Below are 14,987 nucleotides of genomic sequence, written 5' to 3' on the forward strand. Positions count from 1 at the left end.
CGCCGTGGGCAATTAGTGCCAGCCCATTTTCAGGAGGTGGGAACTGAGGCGCAGGGGAGCGCTGGCAGTGGGAGAGGAGGGGGTTCAATCCCAGATCTGCCGCCCTGCCCCTGGGAGGGCTGACGGGATCAGTGGGGAGCGCGTCCCCTGTTCCCAGAGCGGGAGCTACAGAAGTCAGCGGCCTCTCAGGGAGGATGGAGTCCTGCAGGGGAGGCCTAGGGCGGGGACACGTCCTGGAAGATATGGCTCCTCGGCCAGTGCCCCACCCCACCCCCGGCCCAGTCCGTTTCCCCTCAGGGAGCTGGTGTCAGGGACGTTACGATTCTGGTGCGCCCCCCCGCCCCGCCCCGACTTGGCCCTGGACACACAGGGTGCTGGCCGGACGGTGATGCTTTCCTTCTCTCCCTTTTCAGACACAGAAGAAGCTGAGATGCAGCAACAGGAAGAACATGGTACGTTCTTCCCACACGGCCTGGGGTCCCTCCGGTCACGGGGCTGGGCCGTGGGGTGATGCCAGACAGAGGGGGCAGAGCTGGGCTTGGATGGGTGCTGGCCATGGACCTTACTCCTCCGTGGGGGAGGGCTGGAGAGGGGACGTCGGGTGAGGTGGAGGCGAGGCTCCCCTCCACTGCCGCAGCAGGTCCCCAACAAACGTGCCAGCCCCCCTGCACTGTGCCTGTGTAGGGAGGGTGACCTCTCCATGGCCAAGCCCATGCCGGGTCCCCCTGCACTGTCCCCAGCAAAGACGGACCGTCCCCGCCATTGTCTGAGCTCATGCCTCGTTCTGGGCTCCTTTCAGGTAACCTAGAGCAGCTGAAGTTTGCCCCGCGCCCTGCTTGGAGGGGTGAAGGGGGTGTGGAGCTTGCTGAATTAGGAGGCTTACGTTGGAAAAGTCCCTTGAGGATCTGCTCTTTCCTGTGGGGGGCTGGTTCGGGGAGACCCCTTCCTTCTCCCTCCACACTCCCCCTCCCCACAGTAGGGGGTCGGAGGCAGGGAGAGCCTGGGGACACAGGTGCCAAGGACCCTCTGAGATTCCCTGGGGATGGGCACCATCTAAGCACAAACACGGACGGACCACTGTGGGATGTGGTTGAAGAGGCCCGGAAGCCAGCCCCCGGGGCCCCAGGGCGATGCCAGGGCCCTCCCTCCTCCCCAGACCCTCTGCAGGCTTCTCTTCGGGGAGGATCTCAGCTGTCAGGGACAGGATAACTGGGATAACGTGGGAAGATGCCCTGGGGAGCCCACTTGCCGCCACTGGATGCAGGCGTTTCTTAGCTAATCGAGTACACGGTCACGTCGCACGTTTGCCGCTCAACCGTACTTAATGTTTTAAATTCTTAGGCTTTACAGACTAATAGACAGTTCTGAACATATTTTTCTACAAGTGAACTCGAAACAGAAGAGTCTTTAGATCCTGGTTCTTTCCTTCCAAACAAATTCCCCTTCAAAGCCCATGTTTTTGCAACAGGAAATGTAGCGTGTTTGCTCCTCGAGGCTGGACATGCCTCCGGGCGCTGAGTCCATGCAAGGCCAACAGTCCCTTGGCGGGCAGCTGTGGGCACCCCCTTGTCCCCAGGCTCTCTGGCCCTCCTCTTTAACCCTTTAGTGACCGTGAACCTCAGATTCCCAAACCAGCCAAGATGAAGGGGGAGCCCCGGGCTCTGGGAGCCATTCCCGGTGTTTCCCGTCATAATGACCCCCACGCTAGAGCTGGGCAGATGGACACACGGGCCACTGTCGGTTCTGTGGGTGCTTTTGAGCTCACGCTGGCCAGCAGGGCTGATTGGCTACTGATTGGTTTCACGGGGGCTCCTCAGCTGGCTGAGAGGGAAGGGCAAAGGCAAGGAGCATTCCTCGATAAAAGCTTGGCCAACCTGCTCTGTGTCCCCCCAGCAGTCGCTCCTACTGCAGCCCCGCACTGCGCCCAGCTCTGCGCTCCACAATCCGCAGAAATCTCAGACGCTCAGGGCAGCCCCGTGGGAGAGGTGACAGGGACCCTGCGGCTCGGGGAGGGACGCGCCCTGGCCCAGCCTGGACTCAGGTCACACTCTAACCCACGTGGGCATTCTGGTCACTTGCAGAGATGCCCCCGCCTTGCCTGCACCCAGAGCCACGTGAGACCCTGCAGAAGGTGAAGAATGTCCTAGAACGATGCAAGTCCTGCCAGGGCTGCCCCAAGGAGCCAACGTCCCCGGGCGTCCACGGGGCATCCGGTGGCACGAGCTCGCCGGACACCAAGGAACCCTCCTTCCGCCTGGACGCCGGGGATGCCCGGGCTGACCCGGAGGCCCTGGGCTGCCTGCTGCAGTTCCTGGACAAGCCCGGCTTTGAGGCCAGCTTCCAGGGCCTGTACGACCTCTCCCCGCCCGGGCTGAGCGGCGTGTTTGGTGGCTTCACCGACGATGAGGAGCTGGCCCGGCTTCTGGCTGAGGCCCGGGGGGTGGCCAAGAAGGCCGGGCTGCCCATGGCCCTGGCCAGGCTCTGCTTCCTGCTGGGGCGGCTGTGCGTCCGGCGGCTGAAGCTGTCCCAGGCCCGCGTGTACTTCGAGGAAGCCCTGGGGGCGCTGGGGGGCCGCTTCGGGGACCTCGTCCTGGTGGCGGCCGTGTACACAAGCCTGGCCGCCGTCCACCTGCGGCAGAAGAACAGGGAGAAGTGCGTGCAGGTGGTGCCCAAGGCCTTGGCCCTGCTCCTGGGGACGCCCGGCCACGTCGGCGGCTCCGAGGCCGAGTCGGGGCTCCTGCAGCTGGGCCTGCGGAGGGCTATCGGTGCCCGCAGCCCGCAGGCCGAGGCCCGGGCCTGCTTCCTGCTGGCCGAGCACCACGCCCGCGGCAAGCGGCCCGAGGAGGCCCTGCCCTTCCTGGAGAGGCTGCTGCAGCTGTACGGGGCCTCGGGGGCTCCGGGCGCCTCGTGGCCCGTCGACTGCTACCTGCTGCTGGCGGACGTCTACAGCCGCAAGTGCCTCCCGCACCTGGCACTGAGCTGCGTCAAGGTGGCCTCACGGCGGGCGCGGGGCTCGCTGGACAGCGCGCTCCGGAGCGCGGCCCTGGTCCTGCGGGGCAGCCCCCAGCTCCCCCGCCTCCCCGCCCAGCTCGCCCCCTACCTCCTGCAGGCCCTGGCCTCCCCGGCCTCGGGCGCGGGGCGGGCGCTGCGCGGCCCCATCTACGCCAGCCTGGCCCGGCTGCACAGCCAGCACGGGCGACAGGGCAGGGCCATCGCCTTCATGACGCGGGCCGCGGAGACGGACGCCCAGATTGGCGGCCGCACAGTCGTGGACCGCCTGGTGGCCCTCGCCTGGTTGCACGTGCTTCACAGGCAGATCCCGGCAGCCCTGGACATCTTGGAGTCCGTCCTGGAGGCAGCGGTGGCCGCCCTGGACCAGGAGGGCGTGATCGCCAACATGGCAGCTATCGCCCTGAAGAGGATGGGCAGGACCCAGCAGGCGGCCGAGGGCTACTACCGCGCCCTGCGGGTCGCCAGGCGCCTGGGTCGCCAGCGGAACAAGGCGGTGGTCCTGGCCAACTTCGGGACCCTGTGCCTGCAGACCGGCGCCAGCAGGCTGGCCCAGCACTACTTCCTGGAGGCCGTGAAGCTCTTCTCGCGGCTGCCCAGCGGAGAGTGCGGCCCAGACTTCACCCAGGTGCTCCTGCGGCTGGGTCACCTGTGCACCCGCAGGGCCCTCACCCGGCAGGGCAAGTGCTACTACGAGTGGGCCTTTCTGATCGCCGTGGAGACGGACCATTTGGAGAGTAAGTGTGGGCCACACTGGCTTCCTGGAAAGAAAGAAAACACGTTTCCTTTCCACCTCTGTTCAGAACACACCTGGGGTTTGCGATTCAGAGGCGAGCGGTTGTTTTTGCACTGACAGTGCCGAGTGCTGGAAACCAGCAGACGTTTGCAGACGCCTTGAGGGTGTCCCACGCCGGGTTAGATGTCACCAGGGCAAACGCCTCGTCCCGGTTTGCCTGGGACCGTCCTGCTTTGTACATTGAAAGTCCCGAGGCCGGGAATCCTGGCCATCTCCGGCAAATGGGCGGTGGTGACCCTGGACGTAGCCCAGGCCGGGGTGGGGGGGGCAGCCGTGCGGAGGAGCCACCTGGGCCTTGAATGCTGGGTGCTTTAGCTGGTGCTGGCGTCTCCCAGCAGCCCTGGCGTCTCCCCTGCACAGAGGGTGCAGGACAGTTGCTTCATCCAACAGCGACTTGTGTGAATACTCCAGGCTCTGTGCGGGGCTCTACCTGCAAAGGGACCCGAGCGGTCCTCACTGGGGGCTGGCGGCCAAGCGTGGGAAACAGATGCCTGGGTCACAAGAGGACAAAAGCAGGAGCTCAGCTTAAACATGGGGCCCAGGCCTCAGCTCGTAGGTCGGGAAGGTCTGATCCATCTGGGACTTGAGGGAGGAGGAGGCTTTAGCCAAGCACGGGAGGGGGGTCTGGCAGAAGGAGCAGCCAGTGCAAAGGCCCTGGGGTGAGTGAGCTGGGCCGCGCAGGGAGGTGCAGAGTTTGGGGTGAGAGGGTCAGGTGGGGGCGTGGTGAGAACCTCAGGTGGGAAGCTAGGCAGGGGCCCAGGAGCCCAGGCTGTGGTTTGGTGTTTTTCCTGAGAGCGCTGGGGAGCTACTGAGGGATGTAGACCACTCACTGAGGCTGGAAGGGGTCCCTCTGGACCTCCAGAAGGAACCAAGAGCTGGGTCCCTGACCCTCCCCGTGCCCTCAGGCAGGTCCTGGTGGTGCTCGGCAGTGGAACGCGGCCCCCCCGTGTGCCTATCAGAAACCTCCTTTGACCCACCTCCCCAAACCCGGGCCCTGGGGATTCAGACTTGGGAATGCAGAGCTGGGGGACCCAGAGGGTCATGTTGTTTGCTCCTCCCCCGTATTGAACAGTGAGGAGACTAAGGGCTAGGGTGACACCCCAGGGTCACTCCGTGCGCGGTCTGGTTCCTTTTTTAGCCCCTTTCAGTAGTTTGTGTCTTCCTAGGATTTGTCCGTTCCATCCTGGTTACCTAATTTGTTGGCATACAGCTGTTCATAGCATGCCCTTTATTTCCGTGAGATCGGAAGTAATGTCCCCTTTTTCACTCCTGGTTTTAGTGATTTTCATCTTCTTTCTTTTTTTTCTCGGTCAGTCCAGCTAAAGATTTGTCAATTTTGTTAATCTTTTCAAAGAACCATCCCTGGGTTTCATTGATTTTCTCTATCTTTCTATTCTCTATCATTTTATCATTTCCGCTTGAACTTTTATTTTTCCTTCCTTTTGCTTGCTTTGGGTCTAATTAACTTTTCTTTTTCTAGTTTCTTAAGGGGGGAGTTTAGGGTTTTGATTTGAATTTTTTATTCTTTGTTTGACACAGGCATTTACAGTAATAAAGTTCCTCTAAGCACTGCTTTCTCCGCATCCCCTTAATTGTGGTACGTTGTGCTTTTATGCTCACTCATCTCCAATATCTTTTAGTTTCCTTCCTTGACCCACTGGTGATTGAGGAATATGCTGCCCATGTGTACAGGTCTGTGAATTTCCCAAACTTCCTTCTGTTACTGATTCCTGATTTCATTCCGTTGCACCTGGAGAACACGCTTCGCATGATTTCAATCCTTTTACGTTTACAGAGAATAGTTCTGTGATCCAGCCTCTGGTCCGTCCTGGAGAATGTTCGTGGGCACGTGAACAACACGTGTTCTGCTGTTGCTGGGGGCATGTTCTGTGGTCTGTTAGGTCTGGTTGGTTCGCCGTGTCGTCCAAGTCTTCTCTTGCCTTGTTCATCCCCGGGTTATTTTTAAGAGTGGAAGCTCCCAATGGTTCCCAACCCTCTGGTTTTAGGAGAGGCAAGTACGGCTGAGGGCTTGGAGCCTGGCTTCACGAAGGAGCATCGGCTCTGGAATAGCGGAGCTGGATTTGAATCCCTTCTCCCCCGCATGCCGTGTGCCCCAGCTTTGAGCTCAGCTTTCCCCTCTGCCGCAGGTAGTGCCGGTGATCCCTGCCTTGTCCGCTCAGTGTGAGGGCAGCCCCTGTTGGGCTGGGAGGAGCTCTGTGAAGCAGAAACAGCACCCTGGCGCGGTGGGAGAGCCCGGCCAGGACGGCCCAGCCTGAGGGTTATAAAAGTGGTCGGTGCTGTCCCTCAAGCCCCTGTGACGTGCCTGGCCTGGCCCTGTCTCGAGATGCTCGCCGGCTGTGTGACCTTGAGCAGGACACTCAGCCTGTCTGCATGTGCAATGACCCCAGCGCACAGAGGCGGGCACCCAGCAGGGGACTTTGACCCTGCAAACGTTGCTGTGATGCATGATGGGGGCCTTTTCCTTTTGTCTCCCACCCAGGCCAGCTGCACGCCGTCCAGCGGCTGTGCCACTTCTACAGCACAGTCATGCCCAGTGAGGCCCAATGTGTCGTCTACCACGAGTTCCAGCTTTCGCTGGCCCGCAGGGTGGCCGACAAGGTGCTGGAGGGGCAGCTCCTGGAGGCCATCAGCCAGCTCTACCTGTCCCTGGGCACCGAGAGGTGAGGGCTGGCCCTAGGGGCGGGAAGGGTGGTGAGGATGCTGGACCACCATCCTAGGACAGCCCCTCCTCAAGGTTCATTTCATCCCTTAGGGTCAGACGGGCTCTGGGCCAGCAGGACTGGTCTCATCCCCAAGGGAGGCAGAGCATGTGTTTCTGGACCTTTCTTCCTGCCGTGGTGGCTTCTGGAAGCTGACCCCGCTCTGCCCTGAGTCTTTTCTCGCTGGCCCAGCTCTGGGCGAGGTAGTCTGGTCCTCGTCTGTCCCCTCAGATGTGAGGACAGCAGCCACGTGTGCCCAGAGGATTCTCATCCACTGGAGACAGCCGACTGTCCCACCTGCTTCCCTGGGACAGGATTTCAGAACCACATATGAAGAAGCCCACCCAGAGCATCCTGACCGGGGGTGGGTGACACATGGCTGGACCATACAGCCTGCAGAGTCTCCCAACACCCCCGGCAGCGTGGGGGCTCCCCGAGGGCGGGGAAGGAGCCAGGTTCCCCGGGACTCAGGTGTGCCCGTCCTGGCCTCCGCCTCTCATCCTCGGGCCTCAGTTTCACAGCAGGGCCAATGGGCCAGCGACCTAGGTCGATGCTCCACAAAGCGGGGACCCCGGATCAGCAGCCTCCACCTTGCCGGGGCGCTGGCTGGAAATGCACATTCCCAGGCCCCACTGCAGACTTCCTGAGTCAGCAGCTCTGGGAGCAGAGCCCGGCGATCTGTGTCTGAACAGCCCCCCTGGGTGGTTCCGATCTTCCCTTGGTGTGATAGCCAGTAGCCTGGACGATCTCTAAATTTCTGCCCAGTGGCCACAATCCCTGCTGCATCTGGAAGTGACACGGGCCTGTGTTTGGGGAAGCGAGGCAGACGAACAGTACGCTCCTCCTGCCTTGTGGTGCCTGCTTCCGTCCCAAGGGCCTCCTTCATCTTTGCTGGACGAGTTGCTGTACGTTCATCCCGGATCTCCCAACAGCCTGGGAAGGGCAGGCTCTTTTCCTGCTCCTGACATTTCAGGTCCATGGTCACCAGACGGCCCCGGGGAGAGCCCCGTCCAATCCACATGGGCGGCTGGCCCGGGAGGCCTGTTCTGACCGCCCACCTCTAATTCCAGGGCCTACAAATCCGCGCTGGACTACACCAAGCGCAGTCTGGGGATATTCATCGACCTGCAGAAGAAGGACAAGGAGGCGCACGCCTGGCTGCAGGCGGGGAAGATCTACTACATCCTCCAGCAGAACGAGCTGGTGGATGTCTACATCCAGGTGCGAGGGCTCCGGGCGTGTGCGCGGTCACTCACGCACCCGCCCACTCACCCCTAAGCCACCGCGTGCCAGGTGCGCGCGCCATCTCCCGCCGCCCCAGACCTCCAGCACCTTCCATAGCCAGCTGAGCTCTGGGGACAGGGGCTCTGGGGACAGCGCCCCCGACTGTGTTGGTACACAGCAAGCGCTCGATAAGTGTGCAGATGTCGCGCCCGCCCCGCTGACACGCAGAACTCGCTTCAGCAGCGCGCGGCGTTTCTCCTTAAAAAACACATTTATCACAGAAGCTCCGTTTTTTGACAGTTTCTCAAACATGACGTGATTTGTGACAAACTGAGAGACCCAAGAGCCTTGTGGGTTTTTTTCCTTTTGGGGCACCTGCTGTGTCCCTCCCCTGGGCCAGGCCGGGGTTGACGAACCAGATCAGTAGCTGGCGGCCGGTGGAGGGTACAGCCTCCTCTACAGGGAATGCTGCCTGGGGCCAGGGCTGCGGCACAGAAAGGAGCGGGGGGTGCGCTCGGTCAGCCTGGGGTCACGGAGGCTGTTTGAATTGTAGGGCGGTGGTAGGCATATGGGGTATTCCTGCACCAGGACTCATAGGTGCAAAGGCCCAGCGGTGCCCGGGAGTGCAGCAAGGTCTGGGCTGCGAGCTGCTGGGTGTGGCTGGACTGTGGACCAGGGCTGGTCCCCTCCGTCACTTGGCGTTTTTTTCTGAGCACCTACTACGCGCCAGGCACGTGCGAAGCCCTGGACGCGGCAGAGGAGCGACAGCCTCAGTCCTCTGGAGGGAGAGACAAGTGGACATGCGGTCGGGTGTCTCTAAGTGCTCGGGAGGGAAGATAGGGGGCCCCAAGGAGCCAGGATTTGGGAGCCCCAGGTGAAGCCGCGCAGAGGGTGCTGTGGTCTGGGCACGGCCGGCAGGATTCAGAGGCTGGCTCTGAGCTCCGTCCCGAGCGCCTCCCCAGCCCACACGTGCCGGCTCCTGGGGCCTCAGCTGGAAAGGCCTCCTCCTGGGACACAGAGCTTAGATGATTTGTCCTCATGCCAGCAGGGGACAAGGGCCCCGCATGCACAGGGACTGAGGTGTATGAGAGGAAAGAACCCTCGCTCCGTGTCGGTGTGATAGAGGGTCCCGGGCGGCCGGCAGGTGGCTGTGAGCTTCCCCCTGCCGGGTCACTGGGGGACCCATGAGAGTTTCTGCATCCCCACAGGTGGCACAGAACGCGGCCCTGTACACAGGGGACCCCAAGCTGGGGCTGCAGCTCTTTGAGGCGGCTGGAGACATCTTCTTCAATGGGACCTGGGAGCGGGAGAAAGCCGTGTCCTTCTACCGGGTGAGCGGCGGCTGTGGGTCCAGGCGGGTGGGCCTCAGGGGGCATCCCTCCTGGAGGCGGCGTCCCCCACGCACATGTTTAGTTTCCCGGTGGTTTGGTCAGGGATGACCTTGGCCCCCAGCCCCAGCCTGGGAGGGACAGAGCAAAGAAGGACCATCGCAGGACATGCATCTCCGTGATCCAAACACCCCTGGGAGGCGAGGACTGTCCCCGTTTTACAGATGAAGAAACAGTCTCAGAGAGGCACAGGGGTGTGCCTAAGGACACACAGCACATCAGGGGGAGGACCCGGAGCAGGGCCAGGTCTGCACGTGCCTGCCAGGGAGGGCAGCTTCTCCCCGTCCGTCTGCCCAGCTCGTGCGTGTGGCTCAGCCCCAGGGGACAGATAAACGCGGCGTATTTAGAGCCTAGAGGGGTGTTGGACCTTCCTGGTCAGGCGCCCACCACCCAGGAGGGTCAGGGCTGGTCTGAGTGTGTGTGGTGTAGCTCGATGGGCTAGGCTCACACCCAGCTTACTCGTGGCCCAGTGACGCTGGGGGTGTCACACCACTCTGAGCTGGCCTTTCCTGGGGGGGCAGAGCTGTGTAAAGCTCCAGTGGGTTAGTGGGGGCTCTGAGGAGGGTACCGGGCCTGGCTGGCTGCTGCGGGCGGAGGCCTGACCCGCCCGCCTGTGCTCGCAGGACCGGGCGCTGCCGCTGGCCGTGAACACGGGGAGCCAGGAGGCCGAGCTGCGTCTCTGCAACAAGCTGGCAGCGCTGCTGGCCGAGACGGAGGCGCCGCAGGAGGGCCTGGAGTTCGCCCACACGGCCCTGGCCCTCAGCGTCACCCTCGGTAAGCCGCACCCCGGGCCCAGGGCCTCCACCTCTGAGGTCTGAGCGCGGCTGCGCGTCTCCCGGGCTGCAGGCGCCTCTCCTGCGGGCCAGGCTGCTGAGACGGGCAGCAGCGCACCCGCCCCGCCCGCCCGCCCGGGGTCTCAGGAAGCGCCGCAGGCTGGACGAGCAACGCCAGCTCTGCGGCTCCCCCGCCGCCCCCCACCTTGCTGACCACAAGGCTGGCCAAGGCGCCAGGCGGGCCCACCCCGTGCCTTTCTGCCTGCTGTCCCCTCCCGCTGTCCCTTCCCCACTCGCCGCCAGCAGCCCCTGCTGGCTGGCCAAATCCCGGTCCCCTTTCCAGAGGCCGGTCCCTCAGTGCCCGCATCCCTCGGTGCCTAATGTCTTCCCCGAGACAGGGAGCCCAGGAGGGCTGGGCACACAGTAGGTGCTCAGCAGGGAGCCCTGGAAGGGGGAGATCTTGGAGACAGCCTCGTGTGGTGACTCCCCGAGGGCGGGGTAGGGGCCGCTGACTGTACAGCGGGAGGCCAAAGGTCGTGTTTGCAGGTTGACCAGAGCCCTGGCACCTGCAGGTGCACAGACCGCAGGACTTTGGGTTCTCCAGTCAAAACAGTCACCAAAGCCCCCCGTCCAGGAGGGTCCGTGCAGGCCCAGAGCCAGGGCAGCGTGACCCATGACTCTGCCGCATCCCCGAGGAAGAAGGGGAGCGGGCCTTATCAGGTCCCCTTCACAGATGGGAAAGTGAGTCTGGGGCCAGGAAGGGGCCGGCTGGAGCTCGGAGACGGTGACGGCCGGGTGCTCCTGGCTGACCTGTGCCCCGCCACCCTGAGCAGCCATGTCCTCACCCGTGACCCCTCCCTGCGTCCCCAGGGGACCGGCTGAACGAGCGGGTGGCCTACCATCGGCTGGCTGCCCTGCACCAGCAGCTGGGCCACGGGGAGCTGGCCGAGCACTTCTACCTCAAGGCACTCTCGCTCTGCACCTCGCCACTGGAATTTGACGAGGAGACCCTGTACTACGTGAAGGTGTATCTGGTGCTCGGTGACATCATCTTCTACGACCTCAAGGTGGGCGGTTGCAGGCAGGGCTGGGACGCTGGGGTGAGGCGGCCATCGTGCACGCACACCGGGGAGGCCTGGGTCCCAGTGGGCTTCCTGTGAGGAGAGGCAAGGCCAGCGGACACTCTCCGAGTCCCCCTGCGGGTCAGGCCCTGCCTTCTAGAGCTCAGGGTCAGGCAGGAGGCTGACGTGTGAACAGATGATGCAGCCATTGGGTAAAGGACAAAATGGTGCGTAGTGGCGGCGGGGGGCTCCTGGAGGAGCTGAGCAAAGCTGAGTCTCGGGAGTCAAGCAGGAATTAGCCACAGAATAATGGGGGAGGGAGATAAAGACATTTCTGGGGCAGGGGAAGGGTCGCCCTTATTCCCAGAGACCCACGTTGCAAGGTGCAACCCAAGCCCTGGCGTCTCCTCCAGGAAGCTCGCCAGTCTGTGCAGAGCGCTTCCTTCCTGGAATCCTCACATCACCTGGATGGGGGTAGGGGCACTGTTATCACCTCACTTCACAGAGAGGGAACCTGGGGCTCGAGGTGGGGTGCCACAGGACTGGGAGGAGAAGGGGACCGCTTTTCCATTTGTCTCTGAGCCCCGCCGTGGATGCAGACGAGGGCCTGGAAATGTCTCCTCTACTGTTCCCCGCCACTCCCCGTACGGGCAGACACCCCCCATCACCCCCACTCTGCGTCTAGCACAGCACCTGCACAGTGTCCCTGCTCTGTGTTGGTTGAGGGGTGAGGGTGCCCCAGCCCAGGGGCTGAGCACTTCCCTTTCCCCTCCCCAACTAATGGCATCTAGGAGCTGGCGTGGCCCTGGAAGATTCCCCACTCCCTGCAGGCAACCCCCAGTCCCCTGCCTATAGGCAGACCAGCCTGTGCACTGGTGACACATGGTGGTCAGAAGTGGTCACTGCAGCCTCTGCTCTGTCAGAGCCAGGCAGTGCTGGGGGATCCCAAGGGCAGTGATGACCCCTGCGGCTGAGCCCCACCGGGGTCCAGGCTCCGTGCTGTCCGGGCTCCGTGCTCTCCAGGCTCCATGCTGTCCGGGCTCCATGCTGTCCGGGCTATATTCTGTCCGGGCTCCGTGCTGTCCGGGCTCCATGCTGTCCGGGCTCCATGCTGTCCGGGCTCCGTGCTGTCCAGGCTCCTTGCTGTTCAGACTCCATGCTGTCCAGGCTCCATGCTGTCCGGGCTCCGTGCTGTCCGGGATTTGTGTGGTTGGCTCTTCAAATGCTTTGCTGTAGGAGGAGCTGGTGAGTCCACAGGACAGGGCGGAGACTGAGGCCAGGAGTGGGTAGCTAATTACGGTAGAATGAGGAATAGCGCACTTCGCCTTCAGCGCCTGGGACTCTGCAGCCCTGTGGCCCTGCGGGCATGGGCCTCCGAGACTCACACCCTGGCACCCTGGGGCCCTGCGACCCTGCTCGTTCTCTCCACATCAGGGCCCCCCTCCTGGGCGGGGGGCCTGGTGGTGGAGCGACTGGGGCCAGCTTCTCCTGAGCCAACCTCTCCGTTCGCCCCGAGCCCTGTGGCCCTGGACGGTCTGAGGATAGGGCCACATCGAGCACGTACCACCCCAGGTTCTGCATGATCACTTCTGTACCTCAGCAGGGAGCCGTGTGAGGTTCCTCAGCTCAAAACAAGAAGGGGAAACTGAGGCTGGGGAGGTGAACAGATTTACCCAAGATGGGGAAGGGGGGGTGAGCCAGGCCAGGGTCAGTTCCAGACCCCAGGTATCTGATCTAAGCCCAGGCGGAACGCTCGCTGGCCCCTGACGCTGGGAGGGAGCCCTGGGGACGGGGGCTAATCCCTCCACGGTCACTCCGGGCAGGAAGGAAAGGGCAGGGCTGCAGCTGAGGCCAGGTTCCCTTGGCTGGGCAGCTGGGGTCAAGGGGCAGAGAACGCCTTCGCTTCCCTCCAAATGGGCTTCCCAGGCTGTGCTACCATCCACAGCCTCACCGTGATCGCCCTGCCAAGGCCACACCTGCCTTACCACGCTGAGGCCTTAGAATTCCCTCACCTCCCATCCTTCTCCACGTGCCCAGGAGGGAAAGCGGCCCCCTCGTGCCCTGTGTGTGACCAAGGGGCTCACCTGCTTGGGGCAGGGATGGGAAGGAGAAAGAGGACCTGGACAGAGGCAGGACCATCTTTAGCCTGTGTGTGGTGGGTCGTAGCTGAAAGAGCGAGGCTTGGATAGGAAAGATTTGGGTGTGAATTCTGGGTCTGCCACCCGCTAGCCTCTACACACACATGTGCACACATGCACAGGAATGCACACCACCACCCCCAACCGCCCACTCTGGCCAATTCCTTCCATTATTTGAGATGCCTCCTCCTCCAGGAAGCCCTCCCATCCCACCCCAGGCTGAGTCAGGTGCTTCCCAGGCTCCCACAGCTTCCCTCTGTTTCAATGCTGGTCGACCCTTGTGGTCCTGTAGTTCCAGAATCAGCCGTGTTGGCCTCCCCGTCCCTGCCATCCACACAGGGTCCTGTGCCTGGCCGGGGCCGGGGCTGGGACAGTGTCGCTGAACTGCTACACACACCTGCTTTAATTGTCTTCTGGGTCCTTGCTCGGCGGGGGGCGGGGGGGTAGTGAGGGGCCAGGGCTGGTGACTTTGGACTTTGTCCTCTGTCCTGGGCAGGTGTTGTGAGCAGGGGGTGGCCGGGCTGGGTTTGGGTTTAGAGCAGTCCCTTGGGTGACCTCGGGTGGAGGACCTGGGGATGCTGGGGTGGGAGACAGGAGTTGGCGGGGTGGGGAACATCCCAGCCTGGGAACGCTGGGTTTGAGGCAAAGATGTGTCTGAAACGGGATCCCATGACCTGGGGGGAGGCACGCCCCCTTGGAGCTGCAGGGGATTCTGAGATGACACCCATGAGCGGCTTTGCGCTGGGCCTGGCCTGGGGAAGGCCGTTCGTGCTGGCATCAGTGTGGACGTGGGCTGGAGGGAGTCAAGCCGTGGCCACCCTGGGCCGGGGTAGCCCTGCTGGGGGCTCTCAGAGCAGCCGGTCAGACCCCAGCTCAGCTCAAGGGGAAGCCACAGATGTCCCCCCAGGTCCCAGGGGTGAGCAGGGAAGAGGCTTCCAGGACGAGGGGACGCTGGGTGCTACGAGGTTCGAGACCCTGGCTCCAGGAAGGGGGAGGACCAGTGGGTCTAGAGCACAGGAGGGACCAGGGCCACCGAGACACCAGTCCAGGCCCCTGCAGACCTCCAGTTGCTCTCAGGCAGCCCCGGGAGCAGGTGGGCGCCTCCTTGGGGGAAGCGTGCACGGGCAGCCCAGAGGCACTGAAGCTGCGGCCCGTCTGGGGCGATGAAGCGTCCTGTGCCCCTGGAGCTCTGTCGTGGGCCCAGCCCTGGGGTTGGAGAGGCAGGCAGGGCACAGCCTTGGGGGAGACAGCTCCCCCAAAGCACCCGGTGCGGAGCTGTCCTATTGATTACATGCCGTCTCCCCTGCAGGACCCGCTCGACGCGGCCGGGTACTACCAGCTGGCACTGGCAGCGGCCGTGGACCTGGGCAACAAGAAGGCACAGATGAAGATCTACACGCGCCTGGCCGCCATCTACCACAACTTCCTCGTGGACCGGGAGAAGTCCCTGTTCTTCTACCAGAAGGCTCGGACCTTTGCCACCGAGCTTAACATCCGCCGGGGACACCTGGCCCCTGGGCGGTGCTGCGGGCGGGCGGCCTGGCTGGTCCCCGGGCCCCCGTCCTGAGCCGTGGCCTCCGTCTGTCCCAGTGTCTCAGGGGGCTCGCTTCCTGGGAAATGCGGGCACGAGGGCAGGGGTCAAATAGCAATAAATGTTTTTTGCCGAAACCTGGAGTCCTCAGGCTCCCCTCCCTGGGCTGCCTCCTCGGGAGTGTCTGGGGACTGGGCCCTGTCCCCGGGGGCCACCCTGCTGCTGCATCCCGTCCTCGGGTATGAGCGGGCAGGACTGTGAGTCTAGCCGACCCAGGCCAGGTCCCCCCAGCCTGTCACTCACGGTGTGGCCTTGGGCAAGTCCTTCCCTCAAACCCCAGTTTCAGG

At 63.1% G+C, this 14,987-nt stretch overlaps 1 protein-coding gene across 2 annotated transcripts in view; it reads left to right on the forward strand.

The window, feature by feature from the left end:
• SH3TC1 (SH3 domain and tetratricopeptide repeats 1) overlaps positions 1-14,777 on the forward strand; it is a 36,228-nt gene extending 21,451 nt beyond the window's left edge. For both annotated transcript variants that reach the window (XM_027103805.1, XM_027103806.1), the window contains 8 exons: positions 414-452; positions 2,082-3,746; positions 6,306-6,486; positions 7,596-7,746; positions 8,958-9,080; positions 9,761-9,911; positions 10,781-10,977; positions 14,419-14,777. In XM_027103805.1, the coding sequence (XP_026959606.1) occupies positions 414-452; positions 2,082-3,746; positions 6,306-6,486; positions 7,596-7,746; positions 8,958-9,080; positions 9,761-9,911; positions 10,781-10,977; positions 14,419-14,676 (2,765 nt within the window). In that variant the 3' untranslated portion in view covers positions 14,677-14,777. The remainder of the gene's footprint in view (positions 1-413; positions 453-2,081; positions 3,747-6,305; positions 6,487-7,595; positions 7,747-8,957; positions 9,081-9,760; positions 9,912-10,780; positions 10,978-14,418) is intronic.
• Positions 14,778-14,987: the final 210 nt, after the last annotated feature.

Source organism: Aethalodelphis obliquidens, unplaced genomic scaffold, assembly GCF_003676395.1.
Source record: "Aethalodelphis obliquidens isolate GAN/ISIS:26980383/991018 unplaced genomic scaffold, ASM367639v1 scaffold6, whole genome shotgun sequence".
Taxonomy (NCBI): domain Eukaryota; kingdom Metazoa; phylum Chordata; class Mammalia; order Artiodactyla; family Delphinidae; genus Aethalodelphis; species Aethalodelphis obliquidens.